This window comes from Monodon monoceros, unplaced genomic scaffold (assembly GCF_005190385.1).
Source record: "Monodon monoceros isolate NGI ecotype Baffin Bay Population unplaced genomic scaffold, NGI_Narwhal_1 Super_Scaffold_9, whole genome shotgun sequence".
In the NCBI taxonomy this organism is placed as follows: domain Eukaryota; kingdom Metazoa; phylum Chordata; class Mammalia; order Artiodactyla; family Monodontidae; genus Monodon; species Monodon monoceros.
In genome coordinates, this window is record NW_021703786.1 from 21614398 (window position 1) to 21637562 (window position 23165).

The 23165-nt window shown below is 46.1% G+C and overlaps 1 protein-coding gene across 3 annotated transcripts in view; it reads left to right on the forward strand.

Annotated features, from left to right (window-relative positions):
- Positions 1–13451: 13451 nt before the first annotated feature.
- The window catches only part of ITGB3 (integrin subunit beta 3), a 51812-nt gene continuing 42098 nt past the window's right edge, over positions 13452–23165 (forward strand). For all 3 annotated transcript variants that reach the window (XM_029211856.1, XM_029211857.1, XM_029211855.1), the window contains exon 1: positions 13452–13554. In XM_029211856.1, the coding sequence (XP_029067689.1) occupies positions 13488–13554 (67 nt within the window). In that variant the 5' untranslated portion in view covers positions 13452–13487. The remainder of the gene's footprint in view (positions 13555–23165) is intronic.

The following is a 23165-nucleotide window of genomic DNA, read 5'->3' on the forward strand; positions in this document are numbered from 1 at the left end:
CCGTTGTCGAATGGCGATGATTCCCATCTCACAAATTTTTGGTCATACCCAAAAGAGCATGTAGAGAGATTCTAAAAAATCTTCATGGGCTTGCCTGGTGGCGCAGTGGTTGAGAGTCTGCCTGCCGATGCAGGGGACACGGGTTCGTGCCCTGGTCCGGGAAGATCCCACATGCCGCAGAGCAGCTAAGCCCGTGAGCCATGGCCGCTGAGCCTGCGCGTCCGGAGCCTGTGCTCCGCAACGGGAGAGGCCACGACAGTGAGAGGCCCGCGTACCACAAAATAAATAAATAAATAAAACAAAAATAATAAAATACAAAATCTTCATCATTTTACATTTATGTAAATCTCATAAGATATTAGTTATTAGGGATCAATGTGTCATTTCATAACCAAGGGCCGTGGTCGGTGTAAGGACAGGTTGTTGAGGGTGTCCTGAGTGTCTCTGTGGAGTGTGAAACTTCGGTCTGGGCATCTGAGGACTTGAAACAGCACATCTGGCGGTGCTGGTCTATTAGGGATCCCTCCGCTTCCCAGCCCCCAGGCTTCGAAGGAAATTTTTTAAAATGACCACTTTGGCCCTACCCCTTCTCCCATTCCATTCCACCCACATTTCAGCTCTCATTGCAGCCTTTCTGTGCCTTACATGTTAAGGAGAAGCCAGAGGTCAAAGATCTAGTGTTTAAAACTTGGTTACCAGTTGGAATGTGGGGAGAGCTCTTGTGTAGTTAGTTTCACAATCATTTACTTAGTGCACTTTATTGCTGGTACTGCAAGTTTTGTTCTGATTTAGAATTTAGTCTTTGTGATATTTTGCCAGTGTCTAGTTTCTTATAATGGCAGCTGGCATTTTGCCCAGACTTTGGGGTTTATAAAACTGAATAGGACCTGCTCTTTGCACTTAGGACTGATAGGTAAGCTAAGACATATATGGTGCACAAATACAAAAATATCAAGTGGAAGGCAATGGCTGTAAGACAGATACTAACAAAGAAGTGGGGGAATTTTAAAGGGAAAAGCAGGATTATTTCCAGTTAGGAGATCATAGAAGGCTCTTTGGAGGAGGAGGGACTGGCACTGAAATCATGGAGAATGGGGGTGATTTTGATACACACACTCATAGAAGAGAGCCATAGTTAAGAGTGTAGTCTCAGGGTCAGGATGGGTCTACACTCATGAGCTGTGTGACCCTGGGCAAGGTCTCCAAGCCTCAGTTTCCTAATTTACAAAATGGGGATAATAGTAGTGCTGACCTCATTTGGTTATCACAAGGATCCAATGCGTTAATCAATGTAAAGCACTTAAAACAGCACCTGTATATGTATAACTGATTCACTTTGCTGTACACCTGAAACTAACACAACATTGTAAATAAGCTATACGCCAATAAAATTTTTTTAAAAATCTAAAAAAACCCCAAAACAAAAACAGCATCTATAACATAGTAAGGACTCAATTATTAACTCTGTAGGGGAGAAGTGTATTCTAGGTAGTGGGTACAGCTCTAGCAAAAGAAGGAAAATGAAAGAACTATTATTCTTTTGGGAAATCCCCAAATGATAGAAATACCCAGGAAACAGTGGAGAGAGAAATGGCGCTCATCATAATAGCAACTCCCTGTGCCGCATAGTTACTCTGTGCTTAACGCTCTTCCAAGGGCTTCACGTGCTTTGTATGGTTACTCTTCCCAGCGACTCCTCAAGGGGCAGGTGCAATTGTCTCCATTCTACAGGTGAGGAAACTGAGGCTGGTGGAGGCTCAGTAACTCCCATCAGGGCACTCAGTGAGTGGGCAGAAGCTTCAGACCCACCTCTGCTCGTCAGCACCAGCTACAGTGCACTTGCCTTCCTCGGCCCCTCCAGGCTCCGCCCCATGCCCAGTCAAACCCATGCCCCCTGCAGTGGAAGTGCAGAGTCTTAACCACTGGACCACCAGGAAAATCGCGTAGTTTCCTTTGGAAGTAAAGGAGTCAAGGATATTCTGGAAGTTCTTCTCTTCTCTAAGGAGTCTGATTTCTTTTTCTCCCTTCTCCTCAAAACTTGTCTTTATTTGGCTGTCGTGTACCATTCCAGCCACCAAATGTCCCGATGACAGGAGTGCACAAGGAAGTAGAAAGCCAAGCACCCAGGTTCCTTGGTGCAAACCTGCTAGCAGGTTAAAAGGAAAAAAAAAGTCAAACCAGCATGTAATAAAATCAAGGCAGAAAAACCAAGGTGATTTGGAATAAGGAAGTGACCAGAGACAAGAAGTCAGTGAGAGACCCTTCCCAGGGAACAGGAGTCTAAAATCTGACCTCAGAAAGAATGGGGAAGGCTGCTTTGGGCTCCAGCTGGTAAGGTGGAATGAGGGGGTGTTCCCCAGCGACCCCGGCCTCTGGTCCTCTCTTTGTGGCATCTGGGGCATCTGACTGAGATGAAGCTTGAGGGTTGTTTTGGGGAGAGATAGAGCAGGAACAGCGCATTTGAGGGCAGAGAGGGGAGGCAGTGAGCCACTTGCGTGACATGGCTGGCAGTTAAGGAGGACATGTTACTAAATTTCTTTTTTTCTGGGAATTTGGACTTGTTAGGAGTAGTCTTGCACTATAATCACTCATATTTTTTATTTGGTTTGGTTTTCTAGCTTGATAAAGAATACAATTGAAAAACTGCCACACATAAATAGGGCAGGGACTTACGCTTTTTTTTTTTTTTTTTTTTGGCAGTACGCGGGCCTCTTACTGTTGTGGCCTCTCCCGTTGCAGAGCACAGGCTCCGAACGCGCAGGCTCAGCGGCCATGGCTCACGGGCCCAGCCGCTCCGCGGCACGTGGGATCTTCCTGGACCGGGGCACGAACCCGTGTTCCCTGCATCGGCAGGTGGACTCTCAACCACTGCGCCACCAGGGAAGCCCGGGGATTTACACTTTTTAACCCATGTAACTAATTTCATTTACCTTTGGCAGTTCTACCATGTGCTTCTCCATCTTCTGCCATGCTACAATTAGTTTTTGAAGGACTTTGAGAGTTCTGTCCCCCTGCCTTAAAGGACACTCACGGTCACCTGCCACAGTGTCCCAAATGTCCTTTATTAACCACCAGGCTCCTGATTATTGAGGGTTTGGGCTCTGAAACCAGAATGCCAGGGTTTGGAACTGAGGACTACAGTACACCAGTGAGTGACCTCGGGCAAACGACTCTCCCTCTCTGCACCTCAGCGTCTTCATCTGTAAAATGGGGATAAAAACAACACCCATTTCATTCAGGGGTATTGTGGGGATTTTACAAGCTAATATCTATGAAGCATTTAGTACAGCGCCTGGCACATAATAAACCCTCGATAAATGTTAGCTATGAGTTTGTCAACACTCTGTCATCTGAGCTTAATGGATTGCCCAGTAGAATTCTGAGGCAGTAGGAAATAGAGGTTCATCCTGTGATCTGAGCAAAGGAAACAGGGCATTCCGTAACTAGGATGGTCCCAGTCTGAAGGTTTTACTACAGGCAAAATCCTCTGAACATTTAGGAGATGGCTAGAGTGTAGAGTTCCCAGAGAAGGACCAAAGACACAGGGCCAGGAAGACAGGTGAGAGGTGATTGCAGGTAACTATCCGGGGATGGGGAACGCAACCCTTGGGGTAGTCACAGGTGACTGAGCTCCTGAGGGGAGGAGACTGGAGCAAGAGGGGAGAAGTGTGGGGAGCCTGAGAGGTCGAGGTGCTCTCCTGCCAGGGGTTCTGGTTGGAGGGCACAAGGTGTGGGCTCTCCACGTCCACTCCTTCCTCAGACCTTGGGGTTTCCAAGTCCGGGCTGGGGATTGCAGACCTTACTGGGTTGGAAGCAGCCAGAGCCTTGGGGAAGTGAGGCATGCTGCAGATCATACTCGAGCTCACAGTCACCCCACTCTGTGTCATCCTTTCAGGGAAAAGCTGAATCCCAGGGGCCCTCTGTTTGCCCCAGACCTTGGTCTAATGACCAGGTTCTTCCGGTGTAGCTGTCATATCTCAGGAGTCAGCTGGTCATGGCTGGTAACTTCTTGTAATCGTTAAGACAGGAAGTGGTCAGGACCTGGAAATAGAGCAGCGCTAGGCGGTAGGAGAGCAGCGCTAGGGGGTAGGAGAGCAGGGAGGAGGCTTTTTCTGAAGGAAAGGCTCTGTGTGCCTTCTTGGGCTATGTGTGCAGAATTCCTGGACTTGGCCTGGGCTGCAGGATCCCTAGGGAAAACTTCTTTATGGACTTCCCAATTTAATGTCTTCCTTTATTCCAATAGGAATTTCTCCCACGAACATAGCAGTGCCCACTTGAAACATTTGGGGGTGTCTGGCAACGTATAGCCCCACTTATAGCAAGGGAGACAGTGGGTTGTAAAGTCTGACCGACCTGTTTCTCAATCCCTGCTTTGCCACTTACTACCTAGGTGCTCTTGAGCTAATTATCGCATTTCTCGGAGCCTCTGTTTCTTCACTTGTAAAATCAGGATTCCCATGCCTATTTTGTGCTGACTAAATAAAGTATGAAAAGATTCTTTACATAGTATTTTGTATATAAAAATTACAAAATAAACGGCAGCTAATATAACAACAACAACAAAGATAATAACTGTCCCATAACCCCACCTAACCTCAGTTCCTACCTCTGTAAAATGAGTTATTATGAGGATTAAGGGAGATGATCAATATTTGTAAAGAAGGCGGTATACAAAAAGAAGGATATATATGTTTTATTTATCTGTGTTTTTTTTTGCGGCACGCGGGCCTCTCACTGTTGTGCCCCTCCCGCTGTGGAACACAGGCTCCGGACGCGCAAGCTCAGCGGCCGTGGCTCACGGGCCCAGCCGCCTCGCGGCATGTGGGATCTTCGCGGACCGGGGCACGAACCCGTCTTCCCTGCCTCGGCCGGCGGACTCTCAACCACTGCGCCACCAGGGAAGCCCAAAGGATGTTTATTTTAAAGAAGGGAGGAAGGTGATCTCCGTGTCTTACTCTTCCGCCATCTTGAAGCTCCTCCCAGAACATGACTTACGTGAACTTTATTTCTGTCAGAACCTGTCTCGCCAAGCCGTGGCTGGAAGAAACTCTGGATACAGATCAGGGGCAGAGAAGGCGCTCTCAAATCCTAGCTCTCTCCCTCAGAAGGAAATCACACTCGGGGGAAAAGAACCTGGGTAAGCAGCTCATCACAGTGAGGGGAAGTGGGGGTGAGGGGGAAGGGAGGCCATTTTCTGGCTGGAGACCTGGGGAGCTAACCCTCGCTGTTGAGGGATTGGGGAATGGATTCAGGCAGATTTGGGGGCCCATTGACTGGCCCCTGTTTCTACAGAGAAGCTGGAGTGGTGGCAGGGATCTGTGGATACTGTTGACACTGGCTGCACTGGGGGCCCCTCTGAGTCCTCAGAGGCCCAGAAGAAGGCCTCCCAGCCTCATGGGGTTCTAGACTCTAGGATTCCCCCAAAGCGATGGTTCTTAACATGTGGAATCACAGACCAGTTTAAGAAGCTAGTGAAAACTAAGGACTATTTCTGTAGAAAACATATATCACACAAACTTTTGCCTATTAGAGGGGGTTCACAGATCCCTTGAAACTCATCCAAGGTCTTGGGGTGAAGAAACTCTGTCCGTGGCTTCAGAAGAGCCCTGGTGCTTTAGGTGTTGGCCAGAAGAGGGGTCCATGAGCTTGGGACAATCTAGGACTTGTCCCAGCAGCAGTGATTATGCCAAGAATCAGCCATGGGTTGGTACAGGGGCAGGGGACCTGACCCAGGAGCTACAGCAGAGGATGGTCAGTTTGCCCAGCAAGGACCATGCCCATAGCCTATAACATCCTCCTGCCTCAATTCAGCTCACCTCAGCTAGCCCAGGGGACTAGCGATAGGCAACAACTATGAAGCAGTGGGTATCTTGACTTGTAGGCAGAATGTGGGGATATACTAGGAATCCAGCATAGATGAGTTGATCCTAAGGGGGGGAAAAAAGTTCACATTTATTGAATACTTATTGCATGCCGGTCACTGTGCTAAGTGGTTTGCATTAATTCTTTCCAGTGAACCCCGATTTTACAGATGGGGAAACTGAGGCTCAGTGCAGTTAAGCAACTTGCCAAGGGTCACTGAGCTAATGAATAGTGGGGCTAGGATTCAATTCTTGGCCACCTGACTCTTGTACAGGCAATCCTTACTTTACTCTGTCTCTCAGGAAGGCAAGGAGGGTCTGAGAAGTCTAAAATACATGTCTGGAGGGGGAATTTCCTGGTGGTTCAGTGGTTAGGACTCTGAGCTTTCACTGTCGTGGCCTGGGTTCGATCCCTGGTTGGGGAACTAAAATCCTGCAAGCCATGCGGTGCACCACACCGCCCCCCCAAACAAACAACAAACAACAAACAAACAAACAAACATGTCTGGCGCCCAGCTGCAAGTTTGGATTCACTGAAGCAGGGCCCCAAGGAGGGTGACTGGGAACTTAGAAAGATGCCAGAGCAGGTATTTGGGTCCAGAAGCCAAGAAGCAGCTCCGTTATTAGAACGAGGCAACCATGGCTTGGGGGTTGGATGGGGAGGGTGTCTGGATTGGTCTGAGATGGGGTGTGAGCAGCCATGTGATGCCTTCTGTGGGCACAGAGCTTGAATCCAGCCTTGGCCAGGCAGTATTTTGTATGCTGAGCTGGGATGGAGAGTCCACGGGCTCTTACATTTTCTTCTCAGCAGAGAAAGGTCTGGCTCACTTGAGGATGCACTCCCGGACAGAACTTGATTGTCTCAGGCCCAACTGGGCTCAAGCTCTAGGAGGGCGGGGCCTGGGGCTCTTCACTACCACATCCTCAGTATGCTGAGAATCGCCTGGCACACAGCAGGTGCCTAATACATACTTGTGAATGAATGTGAAATGCCAAGGCTGAGCTCATCCCTCCACAACGTTGATAAAAATCTAGGGGTACTTTCTCAGACAGCTCCCCAGAGCCCAGAAATTCCAAGCTATATCATTGTTAAGTCAGAGTGTGGGCTCTAAAAAGCCCATTTCCTTTAAGCCAAAGGAACAGCTCTATCATCTGTCTCTCTCTCTCAATGGACAGAAGAGCCACTGACAAATGTGTAGGAGGAGAAGATTCTGAGCCAATATACTTTACACTCAGTCTCCTTCACTAGAGAAATGAATTTGCATTGACAGATCTACAATCGCTCCACAAATAATAACAATAATAAGAACACATTCCTCTGTGTTTTTCAGATTCCAAAGGCTTTCATATCCCTGGTTTCTAGAACCTCATAAATGTGTGTGTGTGGGGGGGGGAGGGGATAGAGTGGGTTTGGGGGTGAGGAAAAGGGCAGGGAACGGATAGTTACTTTACAGATAAGGAAAATGTGTAGAGAGAGGATTTGGAGACTTTTTTTTAAACAAGACGATCGTGTTTTTTTTTAACTTTTTATTTTATATTGGAGTACAGTTGATTAACAATGTTGTATTAGTTTTAGGTATACAGCAAAGTGATTCAGTTATACATGTATCTATTCTTTTCCAAATTCTTTTCCCATTTAGGTTGTTACGTAATATTCAGCAGAGTTCTCTGTGCTATACAGTAGATCCTTGTCGGTTATCCATTTTTAATATAGCAGTGTGTACTGTCAGTCCCAAACTCCCTAACTCTCCCTTCCCCCTGGTACCCATAAGTTCATTCTCTAAGTCTGTGAGTCTGTTTCTGTTTTGTAAATAAGTTCATTTGTATCATTTTTTTAGATGATATATATATATACCATATCTTCTTTATCCATTCCTCTGTTGATGGACATTTTGGTTGCTTCCATATCTTGGCTATTGTAAATAGTGCTGCAATGAACATTGGGGTGCATGTGTCCTTTCGGACCGTGTTTTTCTCCAGATATATGCCCAGGAGTGGGATTGAAGGATCATATGGTAGCTCTATTTTTAGTTTTTTAAGGAACCTCCATACTGTTCTCCACAGTGGCTGTACCAATTTACATTCCCACCAACAGTGTAGGAGGGTTCCCTTCTTGGAGACTTTTTCAAGATTTAACTAGTAAGAGGTGGGGCAGGGACCTGAATCCAGGGACCTTCAGACTCTTAGTACAAAGGGGAAGTAAGCATGACCTTGAAGGCAAGAGGTCCAGGAAGTGGCCACAAAAGTGTTTCCTCCAACTTATAGTGGTGACAATGAGGAACTGGATAAAAGTGAGGCTTCCCCAAGAGGGCAGACTATTGATGAGAGCACAGGGAAAGGATTCCTATCTTGGGGTCAGCCTGGCCAAGGTCAGTCAAGGAGCCAGATACTGTGACTCTTGCGTCTTTTTTTTTTTTTTTTAATTTTCCTCTTTCTACCGTCTCATCATAGACATTTATTTTTATTTTTTATTTTTTGGCCACCCTGTGCAGCTTGCGGGATCGTAGTTTCCCAACCAGGGACAGACCCGGGCCCTGTCAGTGAAAGCACCAAGTCCCAACCACTGGGCCACTGGGGAACTCCTCTTGCATCCTAAATGGATCTTGGAGAAGATCTATCTGTCATGCATTGGATACCCCTCCATAGTCCTATCACCTGGAGAGTATGGTACTTGGGCAAATCACAGAATAGACACTCAGATCCCCCGACATCGTTGTTCAATTAATATTTTATTAAAATTAACTATCAAGGGCTGCTAAGAAGGCAAAAATAGGAAGAAATTCTTTTTTTTACTGAGAGCCTACTGGGGAATATAAAGATAATAAGCACTCAAGGATCTCACTGTCTACCACAGAGAGGTGATGGTGGAAGAGGTGGAGTGGAAAAATAAATAATCACAGAACTTCTGCTTCTGACTATGACAAAGTGACTGGTATGGGACTTGCTCTTCCACAGATAACAACAATACATTTAGATAAAATATTTGAGAAACTGCTTTAGACATTGAATATGACAAAGCAGAATTATAATCCTTGAGGGGAGGGAAACACATGAGATGAGCCCTACATCTGCCGAGCTTTCTGCCTGGGGGAACTTTCTGGACTGCAGTGCAAGAAGGTGGAGCCTAATAAGTGCATGATGGTCTCACTGGGGTGAAGTGCATAGATTACAGTTCAGGGCTGCTGAGGAAGCTGTAATTTGTGGGAAAGGCTTTTAGAGAGGAGGGAGCTGAACAGAGAGGTGCCCCAGAAATCTGCATGGGTGATCTCTCCATGGTCTTTGGATAAGGGATGAGCTACACATGCACATGAGGAGACTCTACAAGGCTTAGCAGAGAGCAGCTGAGAGCTGGCGAGAACACTACAGGCTGTACATGGCTTAGAGATGTTGGAGTTTTAGCCCAGTCAGAATGAAAAGATCTCACTAAACAACTTGGGTACTTAGGTGATACAGAAAGTCCATACCTTAGGCGTAAGGACCATGTTCTACAGTAAAAAACAAAAACACACCCTAAGACTAAGGATAAAATTTAAAATGACCAGCCCTGAAAAAGAATAAAACCAACGTGTCAAGATAACCTGCCAGTAATTTAATTGCCTAATATAACAAAACTCAATAATCTTCAAGGGAAGACAATATACACTCTGAAATGAATAATTCACAATGTTTAGTATATAATCTAATATTACTATACATATGAAGAAGCAGGAACTTGGGACCCACCATTGTAAAAAAGCAGTAAAGTGATACATTTCCTGAGATGAGTCAGAATTAGCAGACTGAAATTTTAGAATAGTGGTTGTAAACATGTTTAAGGGCTTAAAGGAGAATATAGACATAGTTATTGAAGATATGGGGAATCTCTGCAGAGAAACTGAACCTATGAAAGACAAGCAAAGGGGAATTCTAGAACTTAAAACACAATGTCTGAAAAATTTCATGGCTAGGCTTAACAGCATATTAGAGAGTGCCAAAGAAAGGGTTTGGAAACTTAAAGAGAGATTACTATTTAACTGAAAAACAAACAAAAAAAATGATTTAAAAAACCTGGAGCCTCAGTGGCCTGTGGGACAATTTATTTTAGATAACATCTAAAATATGGGTAATTGGAGTTTCAGAAGAGTTTCAGAAGGTAAGGAGAGGGAGAATGGGCAGAAAAAATATTGGAAGAAATAATGGCTAAGGAGTTCCTATATTTGGTGAAAAATAAACCACTTATATATCCAAGAGTCTCACCAACCTCAAGCAGGATAAATATGAAGAAAACCACTTATTCATCTTACAGTCCAGCTGCTAAAAACCAAAGATAAAGAGTACATTAAAAGCAGCTAGGGTCAAACCGAGACAGTTTGAGCAACAAAATAAATCATAGTATTGGATTATAACTCATAGAATAAAATAAATACCCATGAATTCATACTGATATAAATAAATAACTGAATTTTAAAAGTGAGGAAGAAGGGTGCAGGTCTTCCTTACTATGGAATACCAATTAATAGCTGTAGAAGGAAAAATGGAAGTGGAAAATCACTATTAACCAACCATCACACTAACGAATTGCAATCAAGAACCGTTGATGGATGCTAAAATTAGTGGGTGAAAGTATGAAGAGAAACAGGATATTTGCATAGAATTGCAGTATTATATTCTCATAAAGTATTTACTAATTACAAAGAGCAAGAGAAAAATAGTTATTTTATAGTGAAGAAACCTGGCAGACACCACCTTAACCATGTGACCAAAGTTAACACTGTAAGTAATAAGATGTATTGTCATCATGTACCCCTTGATATAATGTAATGACAAGGCACATACTTTTTGTGATATTCTTGTATAGAATGCCTCAATACAATCATGAGAAAACATCAGACAAACCCAAACTGAGGGTCATACTATACCATGACTGGCCTAATAATTGACACAAAAGTGTCAAGGTGATGAGAAGAAAAGGAAGACTGAGAAAATGTCACAGATTGAAGGAGACTAAGGAGACATGATGACAATACAATATGGGATCCTGGATTGGATCTTACACCAAAAAAAGGACGTTAGTGGAATACTGGCAAAATTCAAATATTGTGTCTAGATTAGTTAATAGTATCATATCGATGTTAACTTCCTGTGTTCAATAATTACAATATGGTAATCCAAATGTTAATAGTAGGGGAAACGCTGAAGAATAAAAGGGAACTCTAATATTTTTGAACTTTTCTGTAAGTGTAAATGATTTAAAAAAAAAAAAAGCCAGAGGGAAAAGACAAGGGAACAAGAATGTAAATGATGGGAAATCCCTGGCAGTCCAATGGTTAGGACCCTGTGCTTTTACTGCCGAGGGCCAGGGTTCGATCCCTGGTCAGGGAACTAAGATACCAAAAGCTGCGTGTCGCGGCCAAAAATAAATAAATAAAATACAATAAATGATGGCTGACTTCTTATCAGAAACAGTGGAGGCCAAGATAACAGTGGGACAACATCTTTAAAGTACTGAAAGAAAAAAAAAACCCTGTTAATCTAGAAATCTCTATATAAGAAATATCACTAAAAATGAGGATGAAACAAATGAAAGTTGAGCACATCTGCTGCCAGTGAACCTTAATTACAAGATGTGCTAAAGAAAGTTCTTCAGGCTGAAGGGGTTGGAAATTTGGATGGCATGTTTTCTGGGCCTGTGTCCACCCCAAGTGGTTGGCACCAGCAGAGCTAGGCTGAGGAGACACCTAGGTGAATGGGAGACCGGTTTTATATATATATATGGGAATTAAACACATAAGTAAATATCGAGGCAGAGATGTAACCAGGCTGTGTGATCTGGATTTTGCACCAGGGCAATGGCAACACTGTTGAAATGGCTTCTGACCTAGAGGCCTTCCAGCAGCTAGGAGAGGTATATTGTCCTCAGGTCAGGAAGCCCATCTACCCATTGTGGGCTGGCTCCTCCCCTGCCTCCTTGCAAATTGCTAGTGACACTTCTGCTGATGTGTGCTATTCTTTTGGTGTATCCTAGTGTTTGGGAGGTCTGAGGAGGGAATGCCCATCTCTGCTGAGGGTGGGGCAGAAGGAAGGGGGATATCAGATAAGATTACATGGAAGAAGTGACATCTGAGATGTTTTGAAAGAGAAGTGGAATTTTCCAGGTGGAAAAAGGAAGTAAGATCAGTCAGACAGAGAGGCATGGCGTGTTCGGGAATGCTAAGTATCTTCCTGGACTAGGATGGGAAATGAGGCTGGACATCAGAGGCAGGGCCAGTTTTCAGGTATCTTGTGTGTCTCAGGAGAGGGCTTAGGGAAGCCCAGGGGCAGCCTGAAAGCCTTTAGGGGAGCCCAAGAGCTGGAGAGATGTCCAAATCCTGCCTGATGCCTCAGGCCTTTTTTAAATTTTATTTTATAAATTTACTTATTCATTTATTTATTTTTGGCTGTGTTGGGTCTTTGTTGCTGTGCACGGGCTTTCTTTAGTTGTGGCGACCAGGGACTACTCTTCGTTGCGGTGCATGGGCTTCTCACTGCGGTGGCTTCTCTTGTTGCGGAACACAGGCTTTAGGCGCACGGGCTTCAGTAGCTGTGGCACATGGGCTCAGTAGTTGTAGCGCACGGGCTTAGTTGCTCTGTGGCATGTGGGACCAGGGCTCGAACCCGTGTCCCCTGCACTGGCAGGCAGATTCTTAACCGCTGCGCCACCAGGGAAGTCTTCAGGCCTTGTTTGTAATCATCCTTAGAGTTTCCCATCGAGGCAGCCTGAACCAGCCCCTGCCACTGGTGGCCTCCTGCTCATAGCCCTAGCATTTTGCCCCTTTGAGCCTCCTGAAGTTTCTAGTTTGGGGAGGACCCAGAGAGCAATAGGTAGGATTCGGCGGAGGCAGGAGGCCTTTGAAGAGAGTAAGATAAAGCGCCAAAGCCTGTGAGTTTGAGTGGAGGTAGTATATTGACTGTGTCTTGAAACGTTTATCAGATACTTACCCTGTGCAAGCAAGTATTTGTAGAGAAAGGCCCTTTCTGGACATCAGGTGCTTACACAGCTTGAGATGTGGTCCTGTCCTCAAGAGGTTTACAGTTTACCTGAAAACCGAACCAACCCAAGATAAAAATTAGTGAATAATAAAGGACTAAACCGGAGCCTGGCACAGAGTAGGCATTCAGCAGGTTTGTCAATTAAATGAATGTGTGAATGACCAAAACTCAAGGTACAGAGGGCAAGTGCCCAAGGAATTCAGGGGAAAGAGAAAGCCGCGTGGGTGTCTCCAGGGAAAAGTGCCAGAGGCTCCTGGTTTTTCTAAGTATTCCAAGTGCCCAGCGCGCACCCTGGGACCAGGATGTCTACGGAAGATGCGACCTCGACCCCCGCCCCCCTCTCCCCGGTCCCAGTCTTGCCTTGCGTACCGGCCGGCGATCCTCGCCGGCTGAGCCGAAGTGGCGAGAAACGAGCGGCGGTTTCTCACTTCCCCCCATGCGGTGGAGGGTCCAGAAAAGTGCCAGAGGGGAGGAAGCGCAAGTCCACGGCCCGCCCCGTTGCGTCCCACCCCCTGCGTCCCCTCCCCTTCGGCCACGGGAAAAGCGGCCGCGGGCGCCGCTGCTAACTGTGGGGCTGGAGGACGCGGCCGAGGCGGAGCGCGGCGGCCAGCGGACGAGATGCGAGCGCTGCCGCTGTGGGCCGCTGTGCTGGTGCTGGGGGCGCTGGCGGGCGTCGGCGTCGGAGGTGAGTGAGGCTCCCGCGCGGCGGGGACGCAGCCAAGTGTGCAGACTTCGAGCGGGGAAACCGTGCGGGCGGGTCCTGCGCGGCTGCGCTCCGAGTGCGCGGGGCCAGCCTGGGGCTGTCGGAGCCCGGAGCTGGGGACCTTCCGGGCCCCGCTGTGGGAAAGGCGAGAGGCTACCTAGGGGTGGGTCCGCCGGGACACCGAAGCCCTTAGCCAGGTTAAGCGCCTGCTCCGGGCGGTCTCAACGTACGCGGTGAGGTGGGCGCATCTCTGAGCCCCGAGTTCAGCCCCGGCTGCGCGTATCGCAGGTGGTCCCGGCCCTCCGAAGGCCGACTGGCTCTGGAAGCCAAGGCGAGCTGGGGCTTCCCGGGGCTGTTCCCGCGCGTTGGCAGAGGGTTGCGGTTGTAGCTTCTCGGATGAGAGTCTGTGCGCCCCCGGGTTTGCCGGTTACTCGACATTCCCCTTTCTCTTTGTGTACACTTTCTCCCAAGTTTCTGTTTGGTTTTTGCTTGGTGGCTCCCCGCGGGAACGATTCGGAGGAGGATGAGGGCTCTGCCTCCTACAGTGTCCCCGGGTGGCAGCGGTGCCTCTGCTTCCGGGACAAGCCCAGCATCCGAAAAATCTCCAGTGTATGCGAGCTGCTACGCCAGGGGTCCCTGGAGCTGGCCTGGCTCCCTGGCTTTGTCTCTCCTGCTGCTGCACACACTATTAGCTGCCAAGGCAGTTGGCATTCGGCCTCCTTGGTGCTGCGAGGGGCAGAGCAGAGCACAGCCCAAGGGTGCTGCCCGTGATCTTTCTGGAGCCTGGGTGACCTTCCCAGGGAGAACTCTGGCTCCTGGTCCTCTGTGTTTCTCTGCAGAGGACGCACAAGTGTGCATATACCTACTTTTAGTGGAAAGAGTAGTACTCATTGTAGGGCAACTTAGTTCCTGCAGAGGATATTTTTTAAAAAGTAAGATTTATTGCTAAGGCCATTTCGAAGATAGCTATTCATAAATACTTGATGACTTCCTTCAAGACTCGTGCATGTATAAGAGATTGTGCAGGAGAGGGCAACAGCATCATTTTAAAAAAACCACTTTATTGAGGTATGATTGACGTACAAAATGCTGTATATATTTAATGTATATGACTTGAATTTGGAGATAAGTATACACTCATGAAATCATCACAATTTATGACCCATAACTTGATGAAGGAGTTAGAGATAATATATAGGGGGCTGTTTAAGTTATTACTGCTGAAGCTTCCCACGTGACAGATGCTCAAACAGGTCAGCTGATGTCTTTAGCCTGCAGTGAGCAGCCTGATGACTACGGCATGGAGTTATGAATCTCCAGCATTCAGCCCTGGGAGAGGTTAGAGCCTTGGTTCAGATGCTGTCTGAATGGAGAAATCCAGAGGCAATTCAGGTGTCTCCTACAGAGATGCCTGCTTCCATGAACTTAAAACATTTTTGCTTTTTTTTTTTTTCCCCCACATCTACAGCTTCCTGAATTTCAGAATGATTTCTGAATCTAATCATTATATTTTCTTACAGTTTTAGAAGTAAGTAAGGTAACACAAGATAGAGCCTAGCATGGTGCTTGGATCAATTAGTGAAAATGAAGAGCGTATTTGTTATTTTGGTGTCTCTTTCTCCACCCCTGAGTATACCTTTTGTCGATCTGGGTTTTTTTTCAATAATACGTAGAGGATTCTACTGCATCGACATACCTAAGTTTGCATGAAATATCCTCTGGGGGATCTGTTCACAGATTCATTGTTGTGATTGGGGTGATTCCAGAAGTGGTGATAGGTTGTACTGAGCTAGCCTCAGACTCCCTCTGAGAGGCAGGATAGAGTCATATTTAAGAGCATGGGCTCTAGAGAAGACTTCCAGAGTAATAAGCCCCCTGTAAAAGCAGTTGCAATTGTCACTAAGTCCCCCATCTCGGTGTTGGGGGCTGGCTTGCAGGTAACATCAGATCCCTGGGAAGCAGATGCAGGATGAGAGTTGGAGAGCTATATTGGGATACACAGTGTTGAAGGGACAGAGACAGAACTGGGTGGTGGTGGCACAGAGAGGCCACCCCAGAGTGGGAGAGTCTCGTATGGGGAATAGAGAGGTTGTTTGAGCATAGACTTGAGTTTTGGAATTTATGTGCAAAGGTGATCTTTTCAGCTTCACTCAAGAACTCTTGGGTCTTGTGGCTTCCCCAAATATGGTTCTTTTATTTTTTATATAAATTTATTAATTTAATTTGTTTATTTTTGGCTGCATTGGGTCTTCGTTGCTGCACACGGGCTTTCTGTAGTTGCAGCGAGCAGGTGCTACTCTTTGTTGCAGTGTGCGGGCTTCTTACTGCGGTGGCTTCTCGTGTTGCAAAACATGGGCTCTAGGCACGGGCTTCAGTAGTTGCAGCACGCGGGCTCAGTAGTTGTGGCTCTCGGGCTCTAGAGCACAGGCTCAGTAGTTGTAGCGCACAGGCTTAGTTGCTCCGCGACATGTGGGATCTTCCCGGACCAGGGCTCGAACCCATGTCCCCTGCATTGGCAGGCGGATTCTCAACCACTGTGGCACCAGGGAAGCCCCCAAATATGGTTCTTTATTCTAATCTGAGACCTACTGAGTGACAAGTTTTGTTTGCTATCACCATCTAAATTGGTTAGTTCTGAGCTGAGGTGCTGATTTCTCCTCCTGATTTATATCCTGGAAACTCTCCAACTGAAACCCTCTGCAGGAGCCCTCAGAGCCTGGAGAGACATAGGAGGAAGCCTTGTTGGCTGGGGAAGGGGACAGCTATGATTTAAAGCCAATCAGATGTGGGTTTAATTCTTGATTTTGCCTCTTATTATCTGTCTTACTTTGGGCAAGTGACTTAATCTCTTGGGTCCTCAGTTTCCTCATCTGTAAAGTGGAGGAAATAATACTTCTATGATTGTGACAGTTAAATGAGATGAAGGCACAAAAAAAGTTTTCAATAAATGGCATTATTCTTCCTATCCTTGGTAACTACAATGTATTGGAGGTAAGGCTGCTACTGCTTCATGCATGAATACAATCCAGGTTCCTAAATGAGACCCATGGGATCCCTTTTCCCATGCCTATGTGACAGGGGACTCCTCCTTATTTCAACCCATTCTGCATTTGTGGCTTGGCGTATCTCAGCCGCTCCGTCGCAATAAGAATTCACAGAAGAGTCCAAGAGGAAGAGAGGCCCATACGTTTGCTTTATCCATGAGAAAACCTTAAGTTCTGTCCCTGGGAAAAGAGGAAAGTAAAATACATTCACAGGTTTTGAGAAGAAGGACATGTCTATTTTGTTTGACACTCTATGCCCAGTGGCTGACACATAGGTGGCAAAGTACGTACCTATGGAAAGCTATGAAAAGGCATCTAGAGGAGATGTGCCTCACCTTAAGATACCCAATATTTGAATGTCTGTATTCATTCATAGACGATCCTCAAGTGCTCCATCGGGGCATTCTGGAGGATATTAGAATACAGCCAAGCCCATGAGTTCTTTGGGCATTTGGACCTCTATACTTTTGCACCATTTAGACCTCTGCTCTGAGGGTGCTGGAAACTCAGGGGATCCTCTGTGAAGTGTTTGCTTTTTCCCCCACCTCCTGGGAGAATATACACAGGAGGGCAGCATTCTTCTTTACCACCTTCAAAATTGTGAGTGTGAGCGGCTGAGGTCTCCTGGGCACAGCATAATTGGGGCAAGGAGGCAACAGTGACAAGGGGGAGTCTGGATATGACTCTGGAATTTCCTAGTAGAAATTCCCCCTCTACAACTCCCCACCCCACTCAGGATCTCTTGTTATCATCCCCTCCCAGCCCTAAGACTCCTTCTGCCCTTGTTGGCAGGGATAGCCAGGAAACATGCCCACAGGAACCACAACTCATGAATCAGCAGACAGATAATTAACTGGGGGAATGACTGAGCGGCTTCAGGGATCAACCATTTGGCTTGACCCACCCCCCTCTGCTGCCCACAGAGCTGGCCTGCTGCGTCACCCCATCGCCTCTTCTCTCTTCTCCTGACCCCTGGACCTTTCTGAGTGGGACAATCATTGTGGCTGATGGAGCTCAGGTCACAAGTGGAAGTGCAGGTGGCAGCAGGGAAATGACACTGCCTGTTCTCCCTGTGTGAACTGCTGGTGTTTATTTAAATGGGAGACTCTGCAGCAAAAATTTATAAAATCTGCCTTTCTCTGCATGCACACAGTATCGCCAGGAACACTCTTTTCTTTATAGTTAGTTTATTTAGGTATAATTTATGTACTGTAAAATTCATCCTTTTTAGGTGTACAGTTCTATGAATTTTTACAAATGCTCACAGTCAAGTAACCATCAGCATAATCAAGATACAGAATATTTCCATCACCCTAAAGAGTTGTCTTGAGCTCCTTGTCAACAATTTCCTTTCCCCACCTTTATTTCCTGGCAGATCTGTTTCCTGTCCCTACAATTCTTCCTTTTGCAGAATGTCATATCAATGAAATCATACAGTGTGTAGCCTTTCAAGTCTGGCTTTTTTTTGTTGTGCGGTAAGCGGGCCTCTCACTGTTGTGGCCTCTCCCGTTGTGGAGCACAGGCTCCGGATGCGCAGGCTCAGCGGCCGTGGCTCACGGGCCTAGCCGCTCTGCGGCATGTGGGATCTTCCCGGACCGGGGCATGAACCCGTGTACCCTGCATCGGCAGGCGGACTCTCAACCACTGCGCCACCAGGGAAGCCCGAGTCTGGCTTTTTTCACTTAGCATAATGTGTTCGAGACTCATCCATGTTGTTGGGTATATCAGAATGCTAAGAGGTTATCCCAGGCTACTCTGTCTTCCTCAGGTTCTGAGACAGTTACCCTGAAAGCAGGGGGCTATATCTGTTAAACCCAGATCCAGCTTTCAATTTCTAAATTTTGAAATTGGATAGATGCATTTGCAGCCAGCACTTTTATTATCCTTGGTCCTAAAATCAAATGTGGTCTAATATGGTATGTCACAATCTTTGGAGCTAGAAGCTAAGTAAACTGGGGCTATTCTACCTTTTAAAATTTGGGGTAGCATCTCTGAAAAAAACAACTCACCATAAGTCTTCCTTTCTGATTTTCTTTCATGTTCCCACAAAAAGACTTCTCTTCCTCCCTGCCAGCATTTCTTAGTTCAGTTAGTAAAGCTATTTAAACATTCACGGGGTGAATGAGGTGATGTATGCTCATTATATGAAAGCCACATGTTGGAGAGTAAATGGCTGGTTCCCCTCTAATTCTTTTCCCCCCTAATGTTCACTATTAATTAGATGGTGTGTTCTATTCATATTTTTTGTAAAATCTTGCATATGTAATAATTCTTGCATATGTAATAATGCAAGAATTATTGCATTATGTAATTATGTAATAATTCTCATGGGTATGTGTATTCCTTTACCTAAACTTGCATATGTAATATGTATATGTAATAATTCTCATTGGTATGTATATATGTAATAATTCTCATGTGTATGTCTATTCTTTTACCTAAACTTGTGTTACATTTTTTCAACTTAACAAAAGCCACTTTTTTGTTCGTATAGAGAAAAACCCCTCAGGATGAAAAGAACTGTGGGTCTGGAATTGAGAAACCAATATGCAATTCATGGCTCTACAGGCTTTTCTGTCAATTTGCTGGGTGATTTTGAACAAGTCACCTTACCTCTGGGCCTCAGGCTCTTGGGGTCTCAAGGGCTGCAAACGGGTGAATGTGTCGAAGGGAGGGATGTGGGTTTGCTCTTGCCCTTCCCCACCACCAGCTGGAGAAGTTTTTCCTTTAGCTGATTAATAAATAGTGTGGAAGTCCGTGTAAGGATTTCTTTGGGGGGGAAAAAAGGGAGGTCTGCAGTTAAAAACAAGCTTGGAAAACTTCGCCCTGGAAGAAAGCTCCAGAAGTTTGGCAAAAGGCACATTCAGTAGCCACTTTGAAAGTCCCTGTCGTCAACCCTAAATCTGCTTGGTGATGGGATTCTTGGAAAGAGGGAACCCAGGTCTGTGAGACCCGCTGGTGATTCCAACCCCCTGCTTTAGCCACTGCACGTGATAAACTCCTTCAGGTTCAACCTGGGCTGGAGCCACCTGCAAGGGGCAGGTTTGACCAACTCCTTGGGAAGGTGGAAGAGGAGGGAGTGTGGTGCCTCCATTCTGGGACTCCTACAAATTGAGAATAGACCACACTCTCCTGGGAGATTCCCGAAGGCTGTGGGAGTGGGCTGGACCAAGTTACTTCTGGAGTTCCCCTTGAGCTTTGGGATTCCAAGAGGTTACTGGGTTTTGGTGCTGAAGGTGCTTGCTTGTAGAGAGCCTGGCATGCCTGGGGAGCCTACATTTAAATGAATGCAAATGTAGAGACTGAGACAGAAGAGAAGACATTTAAAATTAGCTTTAGTTTTTTTTTTTAGCTTATAAAACGAATTCAACTATTTGTGGGGGGGAAAAAAATTCAAGGACATTCCCTGGCCATCCAGTGGTTAGGACTCAGCGCTTTCACTGCAGTGGCCAAGGTTCAATCCCTGGTCAGGGAACTAATATGCCACAAGCTGCATGGCACGGCTGGAAAAAAAAGAAAGTCAAGCAGTACAGAAATAGAATAATGTAGAAAGTACAAGTCCCTTGTAGTCTTGTACTTAAAGATAACCACTGTTGACAGTTACTCCAGAATTTTTTTCCTATGTATATGTCACCATATATAATGATTTATCATTATTGTTGTTTCTCAAGCAGAGTCATCCACAATAGGATCATTGTCACTTAATAATATACCGTGAGCATCTTTTTATATCAGTGCATGGCCTTCCATTACTATTTATGCCAAGAGCTGTAACTCTAGCCAGAAGGCATATTGCTATGTGGATATACCTGAATTTTCTTAACCAATTCCCTGTTGGTAGACATTGGGATCACCCCCAATTACCTGCTACTACAGATAAAGCGGCAGGGGACATCCTTGTTCATTATTATGCACCTTTGTTCAAGTGTTTCTGCAGGCTGAATTTCTTAAACGAAAGCTGCTGGGTCAAAGGACACGAATATTTTAAATTTAAATTTTAATAGGTTTTCCAAATTGTCCTCCAAAATGGTGGGACCAGTTTGCCTTCCTACCAAGACAGGCTGGAAGCAAGGGCTGGTGACAGCACCACCGCCTGCTGTTTATACCCACAAGATATGAGCCTCAGGAGGAAAAGTAGCAGAATTGGACAGTTGAATGCCAAGGAGGTCACCAAAAGGGTGCTGCTGGGCTGGGCCTCAAACAGAGCTTGGTATGGACTTGCCTCTTTTCTATACTGAATGAGTCAGATGGGAGGTGGGGCCTGTGCTGATAAAATTTTCCAGAACTTGAGATGCAACATTTGAATCAAATATTAGTTAGGCCGTTAGGGAGAAATGGACATGTGTGCAATATTTGAGGGTTCTTGGGCCCTGGGATGTTAGGCTTCCTAGAGTATTAGTCAGCTTGTTGATGCTTTCTGTTTGGAATATATATACTTCCAGGGCTGGCAGCAGCTTGAAAATCGTCTAATCTAATACCGTTTGTTTTACAGAGAAGCACAAGGGGAGGTCCTGAGAGGTGAAGTGACTTGCCCAAGATAACACAACTAGTTCAGTGGCGTTGGTGGGGTCTAGCCCTGGGGGCTCCTGTCTCCTGGCCAGTGATTCTTCACTGTATCCTGTAGAGACCAAGGACCCTCTCTCATCTGACCCTGAGGCGGGTAGGGGTGTATGTGGGGGATGGGCATTCCTCGTGCAGGAAGTGATTTGCATGAAGGTAAGTAGGAAGGAAACCAGCATTTACTGAGCATCCACTATGCTATCCGTGGTTCTTTCATCTGTGTTATCTCGTTTAATCCTAACAACTCCTGAGGTAAGTATTCCGCCCATATTTGGGAGCATGGGGGAAAGGAAGGTCTCCAGTGCTTGGCTGATGTGGCTGGGTTGCACCCGTTAAATAGGAGGGAACAATTATAAGTTCTCGAATAGAGATGTGACAGAGACTCAAAGAGTCACTGGACCTTAGAGAGAGCACCAGAGAGATGAAGGGACGTGCCTGAGGTCACACAGCCAGTGGAGCTGTAAAAGTGGTTTTAGACCTGAGGTCTCCTGTCTGCTGTCCCACCACCATGCTTCCCCCACCACATCCACTGTTACACTGTTCATCGTTTTACTCCCCCTGCCCTCCGGGTGTTTTCCAGGGGCTGGGTGTTAATTTTAGGTAATAACTACACAGAAGACAGGACTCTGTCCTTTTTATGCAGTGTTCAGCATAAAACATGGCGACTTAATTATCCCAGTTGGAGATGATAACAAGACATGTTCTGGCTTCGCTTACAAGGGCAGGGCCTACTGGGTGAAGAAAGGTCAGTGAAAGGGCATGGCCAGTGGTCAGTACATTTGAACTTTGTCCAAGGGGATCCACTTGCTCAGGGAGAAATCCTTCCTGTCTTTCGGTCATGTCCCTCATGCCAGTGGATCAGCAAGTCCTCAGAGAACATCTAGGGTCTAACCATGCCATGGATACCACTACCATCCAAATCCAGCCCCCTGCCATCTGCTGCCTGGATGGTTGTAATGCTTCCTAATTGGTCTCCTTCTGGTCTTGTTCCCCTACTGTCTGCCCTCCTTTCGTGGCCAGGATGATCTGCTCACCTCTGCTCACAGCCCACCAGCGGCTTCCCACCACATGGAGAATGACAGCCACACTCCCTACCATGGCTACTGCTTCCCAGTATTATGGTCTCTGACTGCGTTTCCAACCGCCTCTCTATCTCTCTCCTCTTCCCTCTCTCTTCCTGCTGTTTTTTTAAGAGGCTGAGGACCATCTAGCTGCTGTGGGTTCTTTCTGGAATACTCGTCCCCTAGATCTTCCCATGACTCACTCCTTCATATCATTTTGAAATGTCACTCTGAGAGGCCTTTCTTTAAAGGAGACACCCTCCCCTTACCGATGCTTTGTCCTGCTTTATTTTCTTAGTGCCTTGGCCACTTTTTGAAATTGTACTTTTTCGTTGTGTATGTTTTGGCTTTCTGTTGAGCATGTTTGATTTTCGCTAAACTCTAAGCTCCACAAGAGTAAGGGGATTGTTTATTTCATCAGTGTGTCTCCAGTACTTAGCAGAGTGCCAGACACAGGTAGGTACTCAGTGAATATTTGTTGAGTAAGTGAGTGGATGAATGAATGCCAACACCATTGATATATGTTAGTAGAAAAGTATAAAAGAAAAGTAAACACTTTTCTGTTATCCATAGGTGGGTTAACCATTACAAAATGGTTAGGCTGGCTTTTTTCAATCATGCAGAGTATTTCAGAGCAGTGTTTCTCAAAATCATGTCATATATGCTATGGAAATGCAAATCCATTTTGTATTATTAGCTTCTTAGGGCTGCTGTAACTGGGTGGCTTAAAACAACAGAAATTTATTCTCTCTGGAAGCTAGAAATCTGAAATCAGGGTGTCAACAGGGCCATGCTCCCTCTGAGACGCTGGATGGACTCCTTCCTCATATCTTCCTAGCTTCTGGTGGTAGCTGGCAACTCTTGGCGTTCCTTGGCTTCCAGCTACATCACTCCAATCTCTGCCTCTGTCTTTATACGGCAACGTTCT